The sequence below is a fragment of the Piliocolobus tephrosceles genome, chromosome 8 (genome assembly GCF_002776525.5).
Source record: "Piliocolobus tephrosceles isolate RC106 chromosome 8, ASM277652v3, whole genome shotgun sequence".
Classification (NCBI taxonomy): Eukaryota; Metazoa; Chordata; class Mammalia; order Primates; family Cercopithecidae; genus Piliocolobus; species Piliocolobus tephrosceles.
In genome coordinates this window covers 142,340,999-142,364,235 of record NC_045441.1, presented here as the reverse complement: position 1 = coordinate 142,364,235, position 23,237 = coordinate 142,340,999, and the positions used below count along the sequence as shown (strand labels likewise).

Sequence of the window (23,237 nt, the reverse complement as noted above, 5' to 3'; positions counted from 1 at the left end):
ACAGAAGGCCTCCAAAGCCCTTTAAAAAACTAAAAAGAAATGTTCAAGCAGGCAGACGACAAAGTTCAGTATTTTAAAATTAGCCACAGCTAATTCAAATGAAAGTTAATAAATTCCACTAAAAGTCACTTCCAGCAACAATTCCTTTAAGAGTCAACTTATTTTTAAACCTACACAATGAATTTTAAATCAGAACGGCTATTGATTCCTCAGAGGAGTTGCCCAAGTAATTGACTATATTTAAATAAATCTAAGATTTACAAAGAAGTGGATAGAAAAGACCCTCTGGTTTTATTTCTATTTTGAAGTCAGATTTTGCATGTTAGTACTGACCCACCCCAAACAGGCTGTCCTGTGGAGCCACACAGGTGGGAAGTCCCTTTGTTGCCTGTGTAGTCTGTGCATTTAGACCATGCATTATTAATGCCAGCCATTCTACCTCCGCATTTTATTTTTCTGTGTTAGCCTTGTTAGACTACCGTAAATTTTATTTGGGGTGTGGCTGGGTAATTGCCCGTCTCAGTCATACTCAGGCATGTAGGTGTACACACATGCACAGAAGTCAAGCACTATATTCTCGATTTCCAGAAAAGAGGTACAAAGCCCTAAGGATTGTAAAGATATGCTGCTTACCATCATCTTAGTGACCAAGGCAGCAAAGCTGTTTCTGTGCCTTGGAACAGTCTTCCCTTGGGATCAGGACTGCAAAGACAAGTGATGGAGATTTCTCCTGCGCTAAGCCAAGAAAAGGTTTCAGCACCTCAGACAGCTCCCACCGAAGGAGCGCTCCCGGTTGCTTGTCCATGTTGTAAAGGAAAGCCCTGGTTTCTCTTGAGGTTGTCAGCAGTTGCAAGATACGTAATAAATAAAATGCAATGTGTTCCTAATTCATTGCATATCCTCAGCTTGAAATTTGGGTAGCAAAATGATTACTCAAGATTCTTCAGTCTTGGCAAGTATCTGTATCTAAAAAGCAGTTTTTGTACCTAATGTCTTCTTCTTCTTTTTTTTTTTTTTAATACACTTTAAGCAAATTGAAGTTTTTGTTCCTGGAGGAAATGTGGTTTGATATGTTCATCTATCTTTTAGTAAATTTGTGGGCATAACTTCTCCTATTCTGAGTAACTTTTCTAAGAGGAGTGCATAAAAGTTTGCTGTTGTTTTTAAAGGATGCAACATTCAGCCTGTGCTATGAGTTTAAGTATACAATTTAAACTTAAAGGACATATGTGCAATGCATTTTGCAGATGTGTGCAGATCCATACATATATGTATGGATAATGGGCAAGTATATGTGTGTGTGTATATATGTGTCTGTGTGTGTATATATATATAGGAAGTATACTATATAAACACACAATACACGCCCACCCACACACATTGCGTATTTCCAGAAAAAAGAAGCATGATGTCAGGACTTACATCTAAGTTACAGATACTGTTTAGAGCCCCATTAAAAAAAATGTACATGTTATACCCTTGATTTCTCAGGACACCTGTGTTTATCTGATAATCATTTCTAGACACATGTCACAGTGAAAAGAAGGACATGTCTACTCCAAGTTAAGATTTTTTTTAAAAAAGATGGAGACCATCTGAAATAAAATTCAGAGCTCTTGCCTTTCCTTTCTCCTAGCGACACCTAGAGCCTGTTGAGAAAAAAAACAAAACAAAACGGCACATTGGTCTCACTCCAAACATCCACAATTCAACAATTTTAAGTCAGACTTAAGGCAAAAAAAGTACATTTTTCCTGTTTGCATTGCAACTTAACTGTCTTCCCCAAGACTCTCAGTAGTTTAATCCTCCAGAACTCTTTACCCTCCCCCAACTAAACCATTCGCCAAAGACTTCTAGTTCCTTGAACCAGACAACTGAAGAATCTGTCCATTTCCCTCAGGACTTGGCCCACCAAAGTGAGAGACATGCCTTGGAGATCCCTCTATTGAGCTGGGGAGTCTGGAAATGATGCAGGATAAAATCAGAAAACTTCATGCAAGCTGTGATGCAGGGCTGTCGAGGGTGTGTACCTGTGTGTGTGCAAACCACATCTCCCGCAAAGTTTTGTGATTTCCGTTAAAGTTTCCCCATCCTTCATTCATAAAACAAAAACTACCAGTAACAACAGCAAAACCTCACTGATTTCATAATATCTGGTAATTAGGAATTGTCCCTGGGAAGTTACTCAACGTCTGGCCTCCTGCCCGCCGACCCAAACACAACTCTTGCACTAAAGAAATACCAAACAGGGAAATAGCGTGGCTGGAGTCTGCAGAGAGGTAATGACCAAAACCTCCTGTTCAGTGCAGGGCAATGTACTGCCCTGGGTATGTCAGGGTAGACTAAGTGAGAGGCCAGTGGGAACCTTAGGACTGCACAGCCTTGCTTAAAACATGCAGTTGTGGAACTCCTCAAAGGCACACACCATGATTTCTACGACCCAACACAGCCTAACTGTTCTAAGAGCTGTACCAGCCAAGCCAGATCTGTTTGTCTGAGAGTCTGTCCGGGATTTTTCTCTTCTCCCTGGGAAAAGAAGGCCTCAAAGAAAAAGCACAGTTTCCTCCCTTCTAAGTTCTAGCAGCCCTCTGCATCCTTGAAAGGGATCCACAGGAGGTAAAACTCATCCATCTAAGGTCCGGCTCCTGTCCTGCATGGTTACTAGGGCGATGTACAAATCCAATCTTTGAAACCCAAGCTTCCAGCCCCATGAAGAGCAGGAAATGTACTCTTGGAGAAGTTTTCACTGAACGCGGCCTAAGGCAGAGGTGCTAGTCCAAGGCTGGGAGGCAGACAGACATGGCCTGAGGTCTCTCAGCAACTGGGACAGACCGTTGGGGCTCAGATGCCAGTATTTTGGTTTTTTTTTTTTTTTTTTTTTTTTTTTCCGGAAAGGATAATCACCACCACCACCGCTGGGGGGGAAAGTGTCTGGGAGAAGTAAGAGGAACGAGGGAGATGCATTTGAGTCAAGGGACAGAGTGGGTAGGCGAGGAGGTGCACGATGAAGAGATTCCAAACACAAGTGGGAGCCTGAGACTGTGTTCCTGGAGCACGAAATAAATATAAACCAACTCGTAATCACAGGCCGATCGAATTCTCTCCTTAGGAACCATAGCAGCATGCTGTTAAAAACAGACATCCGCGCTTCCAGGGAACGCACGGCGAATTCCAGATCCCAGCAGGCGCAGTACCCAAACCCCACTCTCACCAGCCACCAACTCCCGGCCGCCACCGCTGCAGACACAGACCCGCTCCCTCCGGGACGGCGGTGACCGCGATCTGGCGCCACGGAGCGTGTCTGGGGGCGCCCGGGGAGTCGTGGACAGGGGGAGGACGCCCGATGCCCCCCGCCCCAGATGCCCCCGGCCGACGCGTGTCGCTGCGCGCTCGGCCCGGAGCCCCCGCCGCCGCCCGCCGCCCCCGAGAAGCTCTTACGTCCTCCTCGTCACCATCGCTCCGCGCCTGGTACTGGAACCGGGGCCGGCCACCCGCGCCGCCGCCGCAGCCGCGCTCCCGGGGCGCCGCCGCCTGCGCCCGCGGGCCGAGGGGCTTGGCTCCTGCGCCGCCGTCCTCCTCGGACCCCTGTCCGCCCAGGAGGTGACTCGCCTCCGGGGGCGCGGGGAAGGACCGCGAGGTGTTGATCTTGCCGGTGAACCTCTGGTACAGCGAAGCCATCGGGCACCGCGCGCTCCTGCTGGCTGTCTTTGGGGCTTTTTAATATTTTGCTTTCTCGCTCTCGGGTTCCCGCCCCCCCCCCCGCCCCAAATAAAAAAAAAAAAAAAAAAAAAAAAAAGGCGGTGGGGAGACAGCAGCAGCAGCAGCAGCAAGGCAAGCCCAGCGCCGGCGGCGGCCGCTCCTCCCGCGCGCCACTCGCGAGTCTCCGCTGGCGACTCTGCCTGGCTCAGCCTCCTCCGCCCCCTCCCCGGCGGCTCGCGAAGTCCAGGGTCTGGCTGTGCTTTCTCTCTTTCCTGTTTTTATTCTTTTTTCCCCCAACTCCTTGCCACAGCCACGTACGGCCTAATCAAAGAGATTGAAGGAAGGAAAAAAACCAAAAACATAAAGCGAGGGAAATGCCTAGGCCCCAGAATTTGGCACCACCTAGAGACCGGCACACATTCCGAGCGCTCTAGTCGCTCCCCGCCCCCAGGCCCCTTGCGTGGCTCCTCCCCCACCCGGGCCCCTCCGCCCCCTCCCCACTGGCCTCCTCCCTGCGCCCAGGACTGGCGCTGGGTGGCAGGGGCTGGCAGCCCAGAGGGGTCCCGTGGTCACACAAAAAGGGGGCGGGGGCGCGTGAAGAGGGTGGAGGGGCGGGGACCACGCAGATCGTGAGTGTGGGGGCGGTAGGGGAGTCCGGGGAGCTCAGGGTACTCCGGCCCCGCGGAAGGTCGTGCAGCGCGTGCTCCGTATCACGCGAGCGGACTGTGCGAGGGGAGGCGGAGGTCGAGGCTGGCAGGCCAGGGGGCGACTGAAGGTGCGACCGGCCCCGGGGCGCCCCAGCCACGCGTGCACTGCAGCGCTGGGCTCCCCGCGCCCCCAGCTCCTCTTGCCTAACTTGAAGCAACAACAGAGAGACCCCGAGGACCTGGGGTAGGAATGGGGCGAGGGAGAGCCACCAGGAGGGCGCGGGGTGGTCGGGCGATGCTGGTGCCGAGAGGCCGCCCAACCTCCAGAACCCAGCTCCTTCTAAAACCGCCCGGTCCCTTCGCCCCTCTCCAGAGGAGGACAGGAAAGGTCGCGGGGCGGCGGTGGAGGCCCAGAGGCCCAGGCGCCCCTCGCGGGCGCTGCGCCCCGCAGCCAGCCGGGCTGTGACCGCGACTCCGTTCTCATTATCATGAACGCAGGCAGAGGCTCCGCTCTCCTGCTGCCCGCAACTTTTCCAAAGCCTGCGCCTCACTATGCCCGCCGAGAGCGAGGGAGGGCGACATGGCTCCACTCGCCGCGCGCTCTCAGGCTCGCAGCCAGCCCCTCCGCAGGAAGGCGCACTCCAGCGCCGCTGTGTGGACACCCGCGCCAGCCGGCTCCGCGCCTCTGCTCCAGGCCCGGCCTCGCTTCTCTTGCCCTCCCGACCCTCCTGCGCCCTCCCCCGCTCCCTCCTGCACTCCTCTCCGTCCTTCTGGAGTTGCTGGGCGCGCGACTCTCTGTCTCGTCCCCACTTTCTCCTTGTGCGCCCCTTCCCTGCCAGGAGGGACCTGTCCCATCCTGAGCTCGAGCAAAGGCCGGGAACCTCAACCTCCAGAGGGGGGACCTGTGAGACCCCGCCCCTGCCCAATCCACTGCCCCCTTCCACATCGAGGTAGGGTGTTGGCTTTATCTCCCAGGATTGCGTGGGGCTCCCTGCTCCTCCCAGGTTTCCACGCCTGTTTCCACTTAGGGTTTCAATCAAAATAACAGGTTAGGCCGCCACGCACAAGGCCGAATGCAGGCTCGCCCCCAGCCCTGGCATTGCCCCAAGCCCAGAGAGAGGCCTGCCTGGGCCTGAAACTGCAAGCTCCCTCTGTTTCCCTAACTGCGGGGGAGAAACTGAATGCTGGTGAACCAGTCTCCTGGGAAGAGACCTCCTTCAGTTCCTTCCACCCGCCTCCCTTCCCCAAGCTCTCAATCCAGTGTGTGGTTTTCGGTTTTAACCAAAATTTGTACCACGCTCATCTTCTGTTTACTCCACAGTAGCTTCCCTTTACTATGAAGAAACATGAGTTTAAAAACACTTTTTTTTTTTTTAACAGCAAATACAAAACCAAGTAAAACCAGGATTGGAACAGCTAAGCAAGACTTGGTGCATGGGAGAGGCCACGCAGGTGGGTCTGGGGTGGGGAAAGCTTCAGCTGCTCCACTTTGAAGACAGAGGCAACAGAGCCATAAAACTAAACTTTAAAAGTCACCACAATTAGATCGATAGAAAACCTTGCTCTCAAACCCCTCCTCTGCCCCAGCTGTGCTTTTGATGGGAGGAAGCTGCCTCTCCTAACATGGACATGAAAGAAAGCTCATGCTGTTCACCGTAGCATCGCGATCCTGACATTTCACTAAATATAGATGCAGTTAGGGTCCCACTTATGTAATATACACACACTATCTATGAAACGTACATGCATATTTTTACACAAACTAAATGTCATGCTAATATAGTTTATACAAAATACAATCATACAGAATAGTTTATGTATCATACATGATGTTCCATAGATGTGTGCATATTAATCATAGATAGAATACTATTGTGGGATAAAGGAAGCATATGTGCCACTTTTAAAAATTATATTCTCAAGGCGTTGTAGTAACTATAATCTAGCTAAAGTTTCAAATCCCAATTAAATTATTTAAGAAAATATGATAAGCTTAAAATTATAAAATGAAATCACCATAAAACTCATAAGCAACAGGGGAAAGAGTTGAAGTAAAAATTTGTGCTGGGAAGCAAATCTCACAATTAAGCATAAGAAATGGAGGGCAGGGGAGGAGGGCAGGAAAGAGTGAGCATCTGAAAGATGCAGGTGTGAAAGGAGCTGGAATGCTGGGGAGGACTGAAAACAGCATTGGATGAACACCAGGATGTTCGTCAAGGATGATCCAGATGGAGCGCCCTTTACCCAACTTGAAAAGCGCTTGGCAGATGGAGCGCCCTTTACCCAACTTGAAAAGCGCTTGGCGATACTCTTGCACCTTGCAGACTGAACGCGGTGCTTCTAGGGACATTTTAAAGAAAGTTCTGGCGGGGCGCGGTGGCTCACACCTGTAATCCCAGCACTTTAGGAAGCAGAAGCAGGTGAATCACAAGGTCAGGAGATCGAGACTATCCTGGCCAACATGGTAAAACCCCGTCTCTACTAAAAATACAAAAATTAGCTGGGCGTGATGGCGGGCGCCTGTAGTCCCAGCTACTCGGGAGGCTGAGACAGGAGAATCGCTTGAACCCGGGAGGCAGAGGTTGCAGTGAGCTGACATTGTGCTACTGCAATCCAGCCTGGCTACCGAGCACGACTCCATCTCTAAATAAATAAATAAATAAATAAATAAATAAATAAATAAATAAATAAATAAATACTCTATACCTCCTGTGTATGTGCATGTGTGTTTGTGCACCCACACATCCAAATTTGTTTTAAGCACGGATACACACATTGCAGTCCAGGGTGTGAGGACGCTGTGGTCCCACAATAAAAGAGTAAAGTGGTTAGTATTTTAGAATGAGTAAAGTGATACGATTTTAAAGACTGGAAAGCTATGGCATGTTATGTTTATGATGTATAATTAATTCAATTCTTGTCTCTAATCACCTTTCACCTCCTCATCCACACACACACACAAACAAGGAAAAAGTTACCCTGAAGAGGAGCAAAAGTACCCAATGGGCATGAAGGAAACATGTCAGTAGTTCCCTCTATTCAATTTCTCCTTGAATGTCTGACATGCACTATGGTGATGAAGCAGATTTTTATTCCTACTTATTGGGTAAGAGTGAGAAAATATTTTCAAAAATATTTATGTCGAGTTTAATTCCTCCATGCTGCTCCAAACTAAATGCCCCCAACCCATTTTTCTATCTAGTTTCATATGATTACTGCTTCCCTATTTATTACAAAGGTGTGGGTGTGTGTTTATTTTCCTTAGAACAAATTTACAAAACAAATATAAGTCATTGGGATTAGGCAGATGCTGCAAAATATGTTGGATAATCATTTTTAAAATGACAATGAAGGCAAATTTTTGGTCTACCTGCAAGCTAAGCATTGTAGGAATAACAAAAGTACATCCATTGAGTTTAGCAGCCTAAGCATGATTTTTATTAGCTAAGAAGTTTCCTTATTTCTGAGAGAATTATATCCTGTAGTTTACTTCCCTTTTCTCTGGGTGCTAAGGGAGAAGGACAGAACCATATTTAAGACTGTTCTGCTTTTCCAAATACTAATATTTGAAAAAATGAAATGGCTAAGTTAGCATAGACTGAAGGAAGGTCTTCCCTAAAACAGTGGGCATCACTGTCTTTTACATATTATCTCCTTGAACTCATAAATGGGGAGAACATTTTAAAAATCTCAGTAGCATGAGAAAACACAATGCTAAATGCATACATTAAAGGCATATTCTCCACTCTGAAAATCTGTTTCTCACTTTCTCTCTCTCAAAACATGTTTGGTTTCTTGTTTCCGGTTTTGTTTTTTGCAAGGTAACTCTCAACTAGGAGTTGGGTAGTAAGACCTTTTACACTTTCAAACAGGAAATATCCAGCACACACACACATACACACACACACACACACATACACACACACACACACACACAGTAATTGCTATTTCAGGCTTTTGGAAAACAGAGTTCAAGTATGAATTGGGTTAATTTGGGGTTTTTCAACTTAATACTTAAAAATTATGTTTTATGTAAATTATTTAAAACAAATAATTTTATAAAGAAAAACCAATAAATAGCCTTTCTCTAACATCAGTAAAGTTAAGCTTCAATCTCCCAATAGCACATTTCTCTGCATTTTAGCCCTACCATTGTGTAACTGCTTGGATCTTAAACACAGTTCAAAGTGTACGTACAACTAACTACACTGGCGTCAAGTACACAAACACAGTGGTTGATCAACACGAGTGTTAAGGTTTACTGCTAGGTGAGCTGCACAAGCTTTGATCCTACTCAATGGCTGGCGCCAACCTCACCCCATGTTTTCTCTGTGGCCCCCTGGAGGACTGCTCACTACCTTACCACCTTCCTCTAGGATTCTCCCATAGTTCTTCATCTTGCCTTTCTACATTTAACCATAATCGACTCCTCTTCTCCCACTTTCTAACTACCTTTCTTCACTTCTGCTATCTTGCCTTCATTCATGTCCCTTCTCTGGATCAGCATCTGTAGGCTATATGTAGAATATATAAAATTTTCTCTAAAACTTCCTTGCTGCCCTCTGAATATTTATCAAATCTTGCCTTGTACTACCCAACATTGCCTCAGAAATTAACCAAATAACCACTTTTCACCCTAGAGGAGGCGCAAACTCCTGTCATTTCCCATTTTCTGGTGACACAATGATTGTGTCCACAGTGCTTCCCAAGGCTCTTAGGTTTTTGGAGCATGGGGTATAGAAGACTGTCTTCGGTTTCTGTTTGTCCCTGGTGATCATTTGACCATAACCATGTTGTTCTCCAAAACATCTTAGTTCATAGATGAAGCTTTATTAGGTTAAAAGAGATATGACTTCTGCTCCAAAGTGCCCCTAGAGCGCCTTGCCCTTTTCAAACCACACACTTCTTAGGGTCAGGTGAATTAAGTTAAATATGCTTCCCTTCAATGTTAAAGTGACAGGAATGAGTCTCTGCACTTCAGGGCTTTAATTTTGTAACCAGGAGAGGTGATGGCTGCATTCAGAAAGAAGAGAAAGCTTGTGTCTGTTCTCTCTGCTGACCACTGGCGTGCCTTGTGAAGGACTAAGTCCTGCTTGCAGTATGGTGAGCCTTAGAACTGAGTGTGAGCCACAGGGAACAAGGGCTTACACTGTCTTCTGGGGGCACTGGCATCAGGTCACCCAGAGGCATTTTCAGGCTTTGACTTCAAAGCAACAGTGAAACCAAAATGGATAGATAAAGATAGGGTCAGTCAAATGCAACGTCTTTTCCTGACCGCAAAATAAACAGAGCCAGTGCCAACTCATCAAGTCCTGCCACGTAAATTGGTACTCTCCTGTAGGCTAGTAGAAACAGTTACAGAAAGTGGAAAACTTGACTTCACTAAAAATTACTGCAGTTACAAATAAAGGAAGGGGATATCGTGTATTTCTAAAATGTGCATCTGGACTAAGATTTAGGGAGGGTTGAGTGTGAGCACAACTTAATTCACCCCCGAAAGAGAAGGCTTGTCTGCCAGAAATAACAAAGTAAGAAAAGCCCAGCAAGTTGGCCCCCAGGTCCAAGTACTACAGATTCCAGTGTATCTTTCCATCTCTTCTTCCAACAACACAATGACTGTGAGACATAAGGAGGAAGAGGGAAGGGTCTTCCTTTACTGGACAAACCACCTTTTCAGATGTTCAGTGGGGCAGTCTGAGTAGCAGCCCCTTCTTTCAAGAGCATAATATAGTGGAGAAATGTGATTGCATTTCCAATCTATAAATATCCAGCTCCTGAACACTCATCTTTGAGTCCTAAATGGAATAAGCCTTTATTTCCATATTCAAAACTGTAACAGCCTGGAATGTTGTTCAGCAAATACTACTCTCCAGCCCATGCCCCCTGCAGGGAAGCATCTTAACCTGTCCCCTGACACCTACTCCCACCCTAACTTTGAGACTGGCCATGTGACTTACTTGGACTAATGGGACATGCATGCAGGCAGAGGCTTTGCAGTTGCTTGCATACACTGGCTGGGTTCTGTACTCTGACGATCCACCGTACAAAAACATGTCCCTATTAACAGCCGATGCTTTGGCCTGGCCCCTAGAACAAACACACCTGGAGAAGACCTCAATACAACCTATAGCCTGGGGCTAAGCCAGATAATTGGGGAGCACAAAGCAGAGTCTCTTCACCAAGCCCAGTGTAGACCAGCTGAATCACAGTTAACCAGCAGAAATGTGGGTCTTGGAATAAATACTTGTTGGGTAAGTCACTGAGGATAATTGGTTAAACAGCATGCTTGTGTCATTAAAGCCAAATCGATGCATGAAAAATTGCATGGTGAAGTCAACGCTTCTTGTAGGCATTTCACTTATTCAGTTAACACCTGAGTGCTGACTATGTGCCATTCATTGTGCTACGTTCTAAGGATGAAATGATGAACTAAAGTGACCTTGCTTTCATGCAGATAATAGTCAATACTCCTCAAAGTGAAGCAAGACTGATACTAAAAATTATCAGACTGATAATGCTTTTCTTTTGTGAATAGATGCCGTTTTCTCAATTTCTTGCTCCTTTTGGTACATTTGGAGCACTGCTGGTCTTACTACAAAAGGACTGTTAGAAACCACTAGCTTGCAAATGTGTTCACAATAAAGCTGTAATTTATTTATTGTAGGAGCACCGAGTAGCATTTTTAATCTACTCATGCAGTGGCTTTCAAAGACTTGTTTCTAGACCAACAGCAAAAGCATCATTCAGGGACTTGTTGGAAATGCAGATTCGTGGGTCCTATCTCAGACCAAGTGAAACAGAAATTCAGGGCTGGGGCCAGGCAAGCTGCATTTAAAAAGCTCTCCAGATGATTCTGATGCATGCACAAGTCTGAAAACCACTGCACTAGGAGCAATGTACTGGAGCGATTTTCTTCATGGCACCAAGGTGACCTGAAAGATGTCCCAAATGTTTGCTTAGGTCTCAGGTAACAGCTTACACATTTAAAGGATTGAACAAGGATTCTCCTAAGGCTAAGGATTTTTCAAGAATAAAAAAAAAAAAAAAAAACCATTTAAATCAGAAAGGTGGTTTCTTTTTTTTTTTTTTTTTTAATCTTTGCTAAGACTTTATTCAGAATCAAAAAAGAATGCAGTTCAGTTAGTCTTTGCAGGACATTTTCAGATGCTGTTTTGCCCTTGAATTGATGTTTAAGGCTCATGTCAGGAAGAAGGTAGAAGTCAAAAGGGAATTGTCAAAGCAAAGGCAAAGATATGGTCAAACTAAGATACCACAACTGTGTGGCTTAACTGAGATACTCTGAATTTGTACCTTAGCAGAGAGCCTTTCCAATCTTGCCAGAACATATGCAATTTGGCAGAATAACTCTGCAAAATTGCAAAGAAAAAAAAGACTTACTTTCAGAAACTGATTTCATAAAAAATCTTCAGTGCCTCTGGTTTGGACTCATTGCTTTTTTAATGCAATAAAAAAAAAACCGTCCTTAATTAAAAATCAATAAAGTCAATAAACATTTTAAGTTGAAACCTGACTTTTATGAACTTAATTTTCCTGAATCCACTCCTTTAAAGCATGTTAAAGGGTTCATTGTAAATCCATTTATTTTTGTTTTTCACCATCACTTAAGATTACCTCTAAATTTCCACATACAAATGGAAATATCTACAAATTTTAAAAATGGGTTGATGCTACTTTAGGTAGATCAGTAGTTTTTCTTGAATTTTAACATATTCTCTGGACCATATGTGTGTGTTTAATATTTACAGGCAGATATCAGTATACACACAATAGATCTTAAACATGGAGAATGAAACCTATCCTGGAAAAAGAAATACCCCACACAGGAGATATCAGTGCAAAACCCTGATTCATGCATATATATGGGCTCTCATTAATGAAAACAAATTGCATTAGGAGCAATAAAACTGAAATGAAGTCATGTATCTGCTTCTCGTGGGTAATTTAATTCACTGTGGACTGTAACTTTATCAGCACCACTATACCCATTTCCGAACAATTTCCTTCTCATAAACGGGAAAAATAGGTTTGTCTATACTACTAATTGCATTTCAAATCATATTAATTTGGTAATCAAAAAAGTAATTCAACAATTACTTATATTTATATTTTGCTTGAGAGGTACACTGAAATTGCCCATTGCCTAAATAAATCCATGAGTCACATGAGCCTGCAATTTGATCAGCCTTTTTCCTCACTCACACAGCAACAGCATTGACTCTCAGCTGCAGCAGGACGAGGCGGGTCCTGTTTGTTCCCTGAATTTGTGCTCTGAGTCCCTGATGGGATTCCATCAACTCAGTCCTCTGCAGCGCACCCATAATCACCACCATTGTGCTTCTTTATAACCCAGCAATACCCAAATTACATCACTGATGCAGATCCATTTCAGTCTTTGTGGGAAAAGTTGGATAAATTCATGCTTTCAAAGGACTTTGAAGGCTTTCTTAGCCATCTTGGGGTAAAAGAAGAGGCAGTGTAAGGCGATATTTACATCTGCCTTTCAGGATTCCTTTTTAAATTTCTCTCTCTCAGGGCTCTGATATCATCCACAACTTTAAGTCCAACTCAAAATGAGATGTAAATGGTTGATTGTGGTCTCAGCGAATGCCGAGTTTCCCAATTGAGATATTCAAATCTCTAAGATAACTATCTTCCTTGAGTAGGCAATTTTATCAAATAACATAAAATTATCCAATCCAAATGTACCAGGAGATGGAATACTGAACTCATGCATATTCCAAGATAAAATATAAGACTTCCAGTAAGATACCTGGTTATAATACTGATCCTCAGGTGGTATACTTATCTGGGTGCTTTAATGAAAATCTTGGAATAGGTCCTTTGTTTGTTTGTTTGTTTGTTTTTGAGATGGAGTTTCGTTCTTTTTGCCCAGGCTGGAGTGCAATGGCATGATCTCAGCTCACTGCAACCTCCACCTCCCGGGTTCAAGTGATTCTCCTGCCTCAGACTCCTGAGGAGCTGGGATTACAGGCATGCACCACCATGGCCGGCTAATTTTGTATTTTTAGCTGGGGTAGAGACGGGGTTTCACCATGTTGACCAGGTTGGTCTCAAAATCCTGACCTCGGATGATTCACCCACCTTGGCCTCCCAAAGTGCTGGGATTACAGATGTGAGCCACTGTGCCTGGCCAGTACTCACTTTGTACCCTCTGGTTACATCTACATTTTATTAAGTCCACCAATCAAAAAACTTCAAGCCCAGAAGTTCATAGGTAGCTCCTGATTTCCTGGGAAGGCAGCCCGCTTGGATTTGTCCATATGATTAAAAACACTCTCCGTTATATTTTTTAAATGATGGCATCTCCAATGCATAGAACATCTCAATGGATAAACCATCCCCCAACTCTTGGTTTCTACCCTGATTAAAGTGGAAAGTTGGCAATTTCTGGAATCAATTTTCACAGCTATAGGAAGAGAATAAAAGCAAAGGATCCACAGACTCTTCCATCTCCCATTGAAGTCATTGGTCTTTGAGGAAAAATAATCATTAAATTTAATGCAATTCTAGTTTGCCTTAAAGTCTTCATTGAGAAGGGGGCTGGAGAGCTCCACAAGTTGACTAGCCCTTATCCCAGATTCGGTGACTTTTAGCTCAGGGATAATGTCACCTTATCATTCCCCGTCATCGTATTGGTCATATCTAACTTCTCTTGGCATGACAGAAGAGTTCTACAATGCTATCTTCTATTTCTCCTCCACTTAGAAATAAACCATAGGTTTGTACTGCACCGAACACTGAGAAAAGCTTGACATTTTTCATCCAATTAGTGCTTTGGATAAGATCAGAAGGTTTTTGTTGTTGTTGTTGTTTTCCAAGAGGAAACTATAGAAATTTTCCTGTTTTATATATGGTTCACGTATTCTTCCCTCTTAATGAAACACCTGCTGGTATGACCAACCTTTCACTGGTTGCCCCAGGGCTGCACCCATATCCCTTCTCACTTATTTACCTGCCAATATAGAATATCCACAAGGGTGTCCACTTGATGAATAAAAAGTTTTCTAGGAGGCTGTGGCAAAGATTATTTTTCTCTCTGGTAAAAGAGGAGGGACCGCTCCCCTGGCCTGCCAACATCACTTCCTCCCGTTTTCTGTCTCTGAACATAGTTGTGTGAAGATTTGATACTCAAAGCTGCTGTAGCCTTTTTGAAACCATGAGAAGAAGGGACCAGTGTTTGCAAGGATGCATACCCTGAGCCCTGCTGATAGCATGCAGTTACTGAACTAAAACCAGAATCCTCTTCCCACCCAGATAAAATCCCCCGGGCTTAGCCCCTTTCAGCCAGGAATGGTTTCACAGCCAAAAGCGTTCCTGCAGGACCCACTGCACTCTTGGTTCTTCCACTGCCTGGCTCTTGTACCAGGATAAGTCGCTAAGCATCAGACGCTCATCTATTGGTATGAGCATGTTAGGAGAGGCCAATCCTATCAGATTTACTTAAGCACAGAGCTCCTGAGAGGGCCATTCGATTGTTTTAGAGGGGAATCCCCAAAACTTCTTTTATGTACCTAACCTTTGAAACACATACGGCTGACTGCAGCTCACAATCGAAAAAGAAAATCATCAAGCTTTCCTACCTGATGTGTGTTATTGTCCATGACTCTGGGGAAAAATACACTGTATTTGGGCTTTTTACTGATTTTTGCACATTTCTTTAACTAGAAAGTCTGGAGGAAAATGTGTGTCAATGCTCAAAGGCCTCTTAAATATGTGAAGAGAAGAGAACATGTTCTGTGAGATGTTTTCTATCCAGGATTGATAAAGCCACAGAGGAGTATGAGTCTGAAAGAGGAGGGCAGAGGAAGGACAGAAGAGAAGGGAGAGGGGAAGAGGAATCAATGCTTTAGCAAATTTCTTTTAAAATAGCATTCTTGCCGGGCGCGGTGGCTCAAGCCTGTAATCCCAGCACTTTGGGAGGCCGAGACGGGCGGATCACGAGGTCAGGAGATCGAGACCATCCTGGCTAACACGGTAAAACCCCGTCTCTACTAAAAAATACAAAAAATTAGCCGGGCGCGGTGGCGGGCACCTGTAGTCCCAGCTACTCGGGAGGCTGAGGCAGGAGAATGGTGTAAACCCAGGAGGTGGAGCTTGCAGTGAGCTGAGATCCGGCCACTGTGCTCCAGCCTGGGCGACAGAGCGAGACTCTGTCTCAACAACAACAACAACAACAACAACAAAATAGCACTCTTATATTTATCTGCACTTCATACTTAAATTGTGTTGAAATGCAAAACCCCTTCTCCCTAAAGAGACTCCTAAGAGACTGACTTTGAGCTGGTATCCTAAGAGTCAGTTTGGAACCCACTCCACCGAGGCTGCTGTGAGTTGAAGATGACAGGCTTGAAATCTTCTTCGAGGGGGCAGCAAGGAGTAGCTGCATGGGCCACACAGCACGCGGGCTAAGTGTGCATTCAGAAAACCAGTAATTGGAATAAGAATCACAGTAAAAGGAAAAATGTTTCAGCCCCTACTAACATATATAGAATTTTGTACCCAGAATATGTGGGAGAAAATACTTTCAGCACACATGATATGCTTTTATTCGTTAACAAAATAAATTTTCATTCTGGAATTGCATATGGGAGAGGCAACATGATTTGATGAGTGTTTAGGGACTTTGAGTCTTAATCCAGCCCGTAGAATTGTTGGGTGAACGTAAGTCTCACTCTATATTTACCAGCCTTGTTTATATAAGGCAGGGGTCAGCCACTAACAGATTCTACATGCAGAGTCTATGTGGTAGGTCACCTTACACAGAACTAGTGCTGAGAACAGAAAGCAAGAGAAACAGGCTCATGAAGTGTGCTGCCTTATCTTGCAACCTATTTTGATGACTTAGACCTCGTGTGTTTTTCCTGATTTTGATCCAGGTGAATAAATCAGCATGAGAAAAGTGACAAAAAGCACTTCTTATTGCTTCATGGATTTCTCTTTTATTCTCCTTTCTTCTTACTGCGTCTCTTTCCCACCCATACCACACCCACAGCATCCCCCGTGATAGCACCCGTATCTTTGCAAAACAACTTGGTAGATCTTCTTCACTTGCAGTTTTTGATTTGTATAACCCTCTGATGAATTCAGTCAACTTCAAAAATAAAAGCAGCCGAACAAACAACAGAAAAGCCAAAGCAAAACAGAACGAAAAGAACCTTGTAACAGTGCTGCTGTTGAGCACCCTGAGAGCAACTGGGAGCTTGACATCGCCACTTGGGGGCGCCCTGGGAGCTCAGAAATCCAAGCTCCGTCCAGCCCCGGGAGCCCTGGTTGACTCAGGGCAGCCCCTTCCTTCTGACCACAGGGTTTCTGTATTCAATAATCACATGGGAAATGAGACTGCCTTTCAGAAGACTTTTGTTTCCTATGAAAAGGAAGACTGCTGCGCTATGTTTTAAATGCCCTCCGAAATATTAAAACCAAGTCAGTAAATGAACCATAACTCTGTCTTCTCATTTATTGAAGAGTCAGATATTCCAGGAGGAAGGGGAGGGGAGATAATGAACCTAATTTCCGTTTGTCATGGAGGATGGAGAGATCAGATAGATGAGTTTGTGTGCAAATAATTCAGTGATTCAGAAGGGATCTTGGATCACCTTTCACTGGGCCATTGGTGGGCGGGACACCACGCTGGGTGAGGGATAGTGATGACACTGAATTAAAAACAAGCATTACTGGGCTCAGACTGCCTTAGTCCACCTATCACGGAATAAAAAAGAAATCCAGAAAAAGAAAGAGGCTGTGTTGTGATGGCTGACAGACTCTGAGGAAATTGCAAATAAATTGAGGACCTTGGAGAGCAGCCTTAGTTGGTCACTTCTGTACCCGTCTTCATGGAGAACAGAAATTTTCTGATCTTTGAAAAGCTATAGATTCATCTGTCCAAAAAAACCCAGCGAATTTGTTTTCAATCAGAGTTTTTAAAAGGCATGTTTTCTTGTAAACTGGCAACGTATCTGGGAAGCTAACACATCAACAGATCCACTGGGCACCTCCAGAAGAACTCTGAATTTATTCATAAACTCTCATCCCATGAAGGGAGTTACTGAAGAATAACAAAAGATTCAACTTTGGGGTAGCTTTATAACCATGTGCTTCACATGCATTGTCTTATCGTGGAAAAGTCCTGGGGTGAAAGCAGGAGAGAGTTTGGGTTCAAACCCAGGTCTAAGTGCTGCATCTTGCAGGAAAATTCCCAGTAATCTTTGTCCACTGACTTCTGTTATTTCAATGACTCATTCACTGGAAACACTTTCCAGGATGCTGTGAAATTAAATTTCCAGATGGTACAACCATAGGCTTAAAGTCCAACTCACACGCCACCTCATGGCTTTTGAGTTCTTCCATGATTCTTTAAGGAGTTACTACTAGCCTGGCTGAGTCCTCATAACATCTGCATGTGCCTGCATTATACAACACAACACTCTTTACCTTGTGCTATTCATCCATCTATTCATATGACACACGTCACTGAACATCCGCCATTACTGGCCAAGTCTTATTTTCCCCATTATATGTTCCCTAAGATGATCTATGTCTGATTATGGTTCATGCAAAAACTGTCATCTACAGGGTAGAAGTTCATTAGAGTAAAGGTCATTTAAGCCACACTTATCTACAGTCTTCAGAGAGGTGATCGGATGGAAGATATTAATAAGATTCTGGAGTCTGCTAGGAGCTGCTCTGACTGGTGACTACTGAGATACCAGTGATGGGAAGGGGCTACATTGTTAACAACAGTGCCTTTCAAAAACGATGAACTATAACGTACTGGTAGGTCATATTTAAAATCTGTTATAAAATCAGCACATGGTTTTTTTAAAAAAAATTGAAAAATCTGCCATGCTGTGTTTTTCTCCTGCATGCAGGGTGGGCTCCTCCCAGACAGACAGGCTGTACTGCTGGATGCCTCCCTGTATCTCCCCAGCAGAGGACAAATTCCTTGAGAGGAGGAACTACTTCCCTCTCCTTTGCTGTTCATAACCAGTGTTTGTCACGGTGCCGGGAACACTGGAGATGGGAAACAAGTATTTGTCAAATGAATGAAGGAGGCTATGACAACAACAATAACAAAATCATGGTAGGCAAGTCTGGGTTTCTATTACATGTAAGAACTGCTGAAGTCAGTTTAGAGAATCTTTCTCTGAATTTATCATTATGTATTTTATATGGGGGAATTTATTAGCTTCTAACATCTTAGATTCAGAAGGTGAGTATAAAAAGAGAAATCACTGTCATAGCAATGAAGCAAGACATCTAGGTATATGTGTTATCAAGTTAGGTTGTTGTGATAGGATTCCAATAGTGATTTATTAAGGAAAGGTACTCAGTGCACCAGGGCTGGGTGGCCACAGTGCCCTCCATTACCTCCTAGCAGCTTTCAAGGCTGAAGAGAGCTTCTATCCAGAGGAAGCTTAACAGGGTGAATAAGGAAAGGGTTTTCATTTGGGATTTTTCCTACATTTTAGTGGTATAGCCATTTATATCTAAGAGGCTAATGAAAACACATCCTTGAGAAACTAATACTGCAAAATGACACTTGGGACAGATAGGAAATCCTCTTAGAGTGGTTTATGTATCAAAAACAGATTAATACCACTGATAAGAAGCCAACATAATTTTTCCACACTTTGAAATTAATTCATTTCTTATATATACTAGTGGTATTAAATGTTTTGATTATTCACTCATTTATTCATCTAGTAAGTAATTTAGATGAAGTGTTCTTTTTAATTACAGCATCAGTAATTTTTTAGAAAACAACTCCATAAATATTTGCTCAAAGGGCTAACCGTGAACCCCTGAAAAATGCATGTGGCTCCAGGCTGGAGACTGTGGATAAGGCTGCCATGAGGTCCTGGGAAATGTCTGTTAGAGCACCAGGAGCAGCTATGTTTCAGTGAACACTTCAGAATACCAATGGGGAAAGTCAATTCAGAGAATATAAACCAACTGAACTCTTTTCTCCAATGTGCCTCCCAGGGTCAAAGCTGGCTCTCTCCTCTCTGGTTCCTGGGAAGGCCGTCTTCCTGCCAAGCTCAAAGCTGCTCTTGTATGGTGTACTCTCTGATTTTACAATTAATATGACTTTCACTGAGTCTAGAGATTTTCAAATGTCTGGATCACAGACTCATGGGCCACAACCCAACCTTGAACTGAAGAAACTAAGAAAGATCTAACAAAATATTGTAGTTGTGAATATTATTCACAAATAGATTTTTCTTAATTTCCTTTTGCCTTGGGATAGAGTTTCTACTGTGGTTGCAGGTGACCAGGCCCACTCATCCACCGTGTGCCTGTTGGGTCTGTAGATGTCAGGGAATATCACTGTCCCCCCTGGAACATGCAGTATGGATGAGTGGTGCAGCCATCAGAGTTAGAGCTGGCACTCTGTGTTCCCCTTCCCTCTTCCTATACGCAATTGTTCTTCCATGGACACTGAAGTATGGCAAGTGACTACCGAAGCAGCAGTTTTGCTTGGAAATCCCACTTTCTAGAAGAAAAATACCCTTGCTTGAATGGGTAAAATGCTAAGTGGTCCATCTGCTGCCCATTTCCAATCACATTTCCAGAAAAAGGGCAAAAATAGTGCCCAGGGTATGATGTGCCTGTGCATCACCTGAGCTGGGGCTCCTTCTATATCTCAGTTGCCCAGGAATGATTAGACCCAGCACCTGGATGACTTCACAAATGGTACAATAAAAGTCTCAACTCAGAGCCCCAAAATAGCTGTAAGCAAGATATTTGAAGCTCAGTTTCTTCCACTTTCTAACTGGAGAAAGTAGAGGCTGGACGAGGTGGCTCATGCCTGTAATCCCAGCACTTTGGGAGGCTGAGGTGGGTGGATCACCTGAGGTCAGGGGTTCGAGACCAGCCTGGCCAACATGGTAAAACCCCACCTCTACTAAAAATACAAATATTAGCCAGGTGTGGTGGCAGCCACCTGTAACCCCAGCTACTGGCAAGGCTGAGGCAGGAGAATCACTTGAACCTGTGAGGCAGAGGTTGCAGTACACTGAGATCGCCCCCAATGTACTCCAGCCCGGGTAACAGAGTGAGACTTGGTCTCAAAAAAAGTAGAGAAAAGCAGGCAATTTGTGGATTGTTAAAAAGAATAAACACTAATCATATTGTTTATTTTCACACACACACACACACACAATATCTGGTTTCATGCCATTACTCTCCGTTCACTGGGCTTAGTCAGAGAGTTCACATTCGGAAGGCAGTCTATTCATTTTTTAAGTACTTTACATTTTCCAAGGTCTCTAACATCAAGGAGAGTTGCTCTCCTATTTTCATCAATAGAGCTAATAAATATATGGTACTGACTATGTAAAAAGGGCAAACAGCATTACCATGTCCTTGATCTATGGAAATGATCTACGGAAATAATCTTTGTGGATTTCTGTTGATGAGACAAGATTTTAAAGCATTCAGTCTGTGCCTTGGCTGTAACTTTGAGTTTCTTGATGCTTTTACATTTTCCACATAGCTTTTCTAGGTGAGGTGTGATTAGATGGATAAATGCCTTTCTAGATAAAAGCATGATGCTGGGCTATCAATACACAGAGATGGATTTCCTGCATCAGAAGCTCGATATCTTGATTCCCTGGTTCTACCACTGCCATTACAAGTAATTCCTGCAAGGAAAAAAAAATGCATTCTGAAGTGAGGCAGGAAGGAAATAAAGTAAATCAGTAGCATAAGGGAGATATCACTTCATGTTTGGCTTACTTTTTCATTATCTCTAATGAATAGAATAATTTATATAATTTAACATTGAAAACCAAAGTAATTATTGTACTACTGCATTACTGCTATATATGAAAGATGAATTATAGAGTGCAACTTATTCACTTTACTTATTTTCAAGTCTTAAAGTGAACCCATTACATGACAACATCATAATTCTTTACTAATGGAGCCTTCACGCCCTCATTAAGAGATGGCACGTAAGGATACCTTGTCCATTGAACCCCAATGATCAGCTAGTGAGCAATTTGTCCACAAAGAAAAGTTAAAGCCTTTACCGTCAGCCAGCAGACCCCAGGAAAGACCCTTAAGGTTGAAAGTCTGAGTGCATAAAGAGGTGGCTGGGTCCAGGGGCCCCAGGGTTGGAGAGGGAGAATGCTCTGTCAGGACACCATAACCCAGCAACAGGTCAGTTCAAGCCATGGGCTTTGTCCATTTTGCATATGTTTTAGCGTCAGAAAAGGTCAGTTCTTTCCATTTGGGTTGAATAGACAAGGTACTTTGAATTCAATCAATGACAAAAACTGGCCAAATTAACGGATTGATTTTCTCAATTTTCTGTTGGTTGAGCCTTTATGAAACAAAAGCAACCTTGGAGTGAGTCAATGATAGAAGGGAAGCAGATGGAAACACAAACGCAATCGAAATGAACCTCACATACTCCCATGCAGTGAAGGAAGTCTTGCACAGTGCCCAGATATCATCAAGGATAACTTAGTTGTCTTTGGCTGGTTTCATAACTTGGGATCATTTGAAGGTGGCATTATGTTGTGTTGATGATTGGTATATGAATGGATCAGTAGTCGGGCACGGTGGCTCATGCCTGTAATCCCAGCACTTTGGGAGGCTGAGGTGGGTGGGTCACGAGGCCAGGGGATTGAGACCATCCTAGCTAACACGGTGAAACCCCGTCTCTACTAAAAACACAAAAAATTAGCCGGGCATTGTGGCGGGTGCCTGTAGTCTCAGCTACTTGGGAGACTGAGGCAGGAGAACGGCGTGAACCCGGGAGGCGGAGCTTGCAGTGAGCCCAGACTGCGCCACTGCACTCCAGCCTGGGCGACAGAGTGAGACTCTGTCTCAAAAAAAAAAAAAAAAAAGGATTAGATGGATTAGTAATTTGTACAAATAAAAGGGGAAGGGATGTTAAGGTGGTAAATTGTAATGTAGATTTTGCCACAATAATCACAAAACAATAATTAAAATTAAGGGGAGTGTTGCACTGCTGTGTCATGCTTGTCGAGTTCCAAAACAATTGATATCTTAAGTCAAAAGTAGGCAAAGGAGAAACCATTGATCTCAAACACACACACACACATACACACACAAAGGAAGGAAAAGACAGGGGAAGGGAGACCCACACATTTTTTTCAGGGGACCAAAACTCTAGAACAGGAACTCATGACACTATGTGAGGTGTGCAGAGCGGGGATAAAGGCATGGGAAGGATCCACAGTGATGAGCATCACTGAGCTCCACTGTCTTGTGTGAACTTGAACAGGCCTCATGCCCTCCCAATGGACTTCCGTTCCCTCAGCTATAAATTCAAAGAATTGGAACAACTGAACATTTGAGCTTCTTTCATATTCTAAGTCACGATTCATACTAGCAGTAGTATCTTTCTTGCTATGAAGGATTTGACTAGGTATATCTCTATCTTTCGATGAAAAATTAGATTATACTATTTCCTAGAAGGAACAAATTCAGCTTGACAACAGTTGTGTAGGAAAATCTGCGTTAGTTGGCCCTACACTTAATAAGCCATAAATTGATATAGCTGCGAACACGATTGCTGGAATAGTGGCATTCACGTCATTCACAGTAAAATCATCTCAATGAGCCGTCCACCAATATCGCCAGGGCAGAGATATTCTGTTAATCTCTATAAACATGTGCTGTGTGATGCCTATAAATGAACTGTAGTTTAGTTCCACTCAAATTGCAAAGAGGTCTAGAAACCATGTGATACTAGAATGAATTGAAAAGTGGTTATTTCTAAGAAAAAACACTTGTTCTTGTGTGCAGAGGAGTGGCCACTAAGTAAGAAGAGGCATTTGGTGCCAGCACTTTTTTTTTTTTTTTTTTTTTTTTTTT

At 44.0% G+C, this 23,237-nt stretch overlaps 1 protein-coding gene across 7 annotated transcripts in view; it reads right to left on the bottom strand.

Moving 5' to 3' along the window:
* The window catches only part of DPP6 (dipeptidyl peptidase like 6), a 1,140,747-nt gene that overhangs the window by 840,284 nt on the left and 277,226 nt on the right, over positions 1-23,237 (bottom strand). Inside the window, exon 1 of one of the 7 annotated variants that reach the window (XM_023225452.3) lies at positions 3,439-4,122. The exons of 5 other annotated variants lie outside the window; for them this stretch is intronic. In XM_023225452.3, the coding sequence (XP_023081220.2) occupies positions 3,439-3,678 (240 nt within the window). In that variant the 5' untranslated portion in view covers positions 3,679-4,122. Of the gene's footprint in view, positions 1-3,438; positions 4,123-23,237 lie in introns of those variants that run through there. One more of the 7 variants, XM_023225456.2, reaches the window with a different exon arrangement.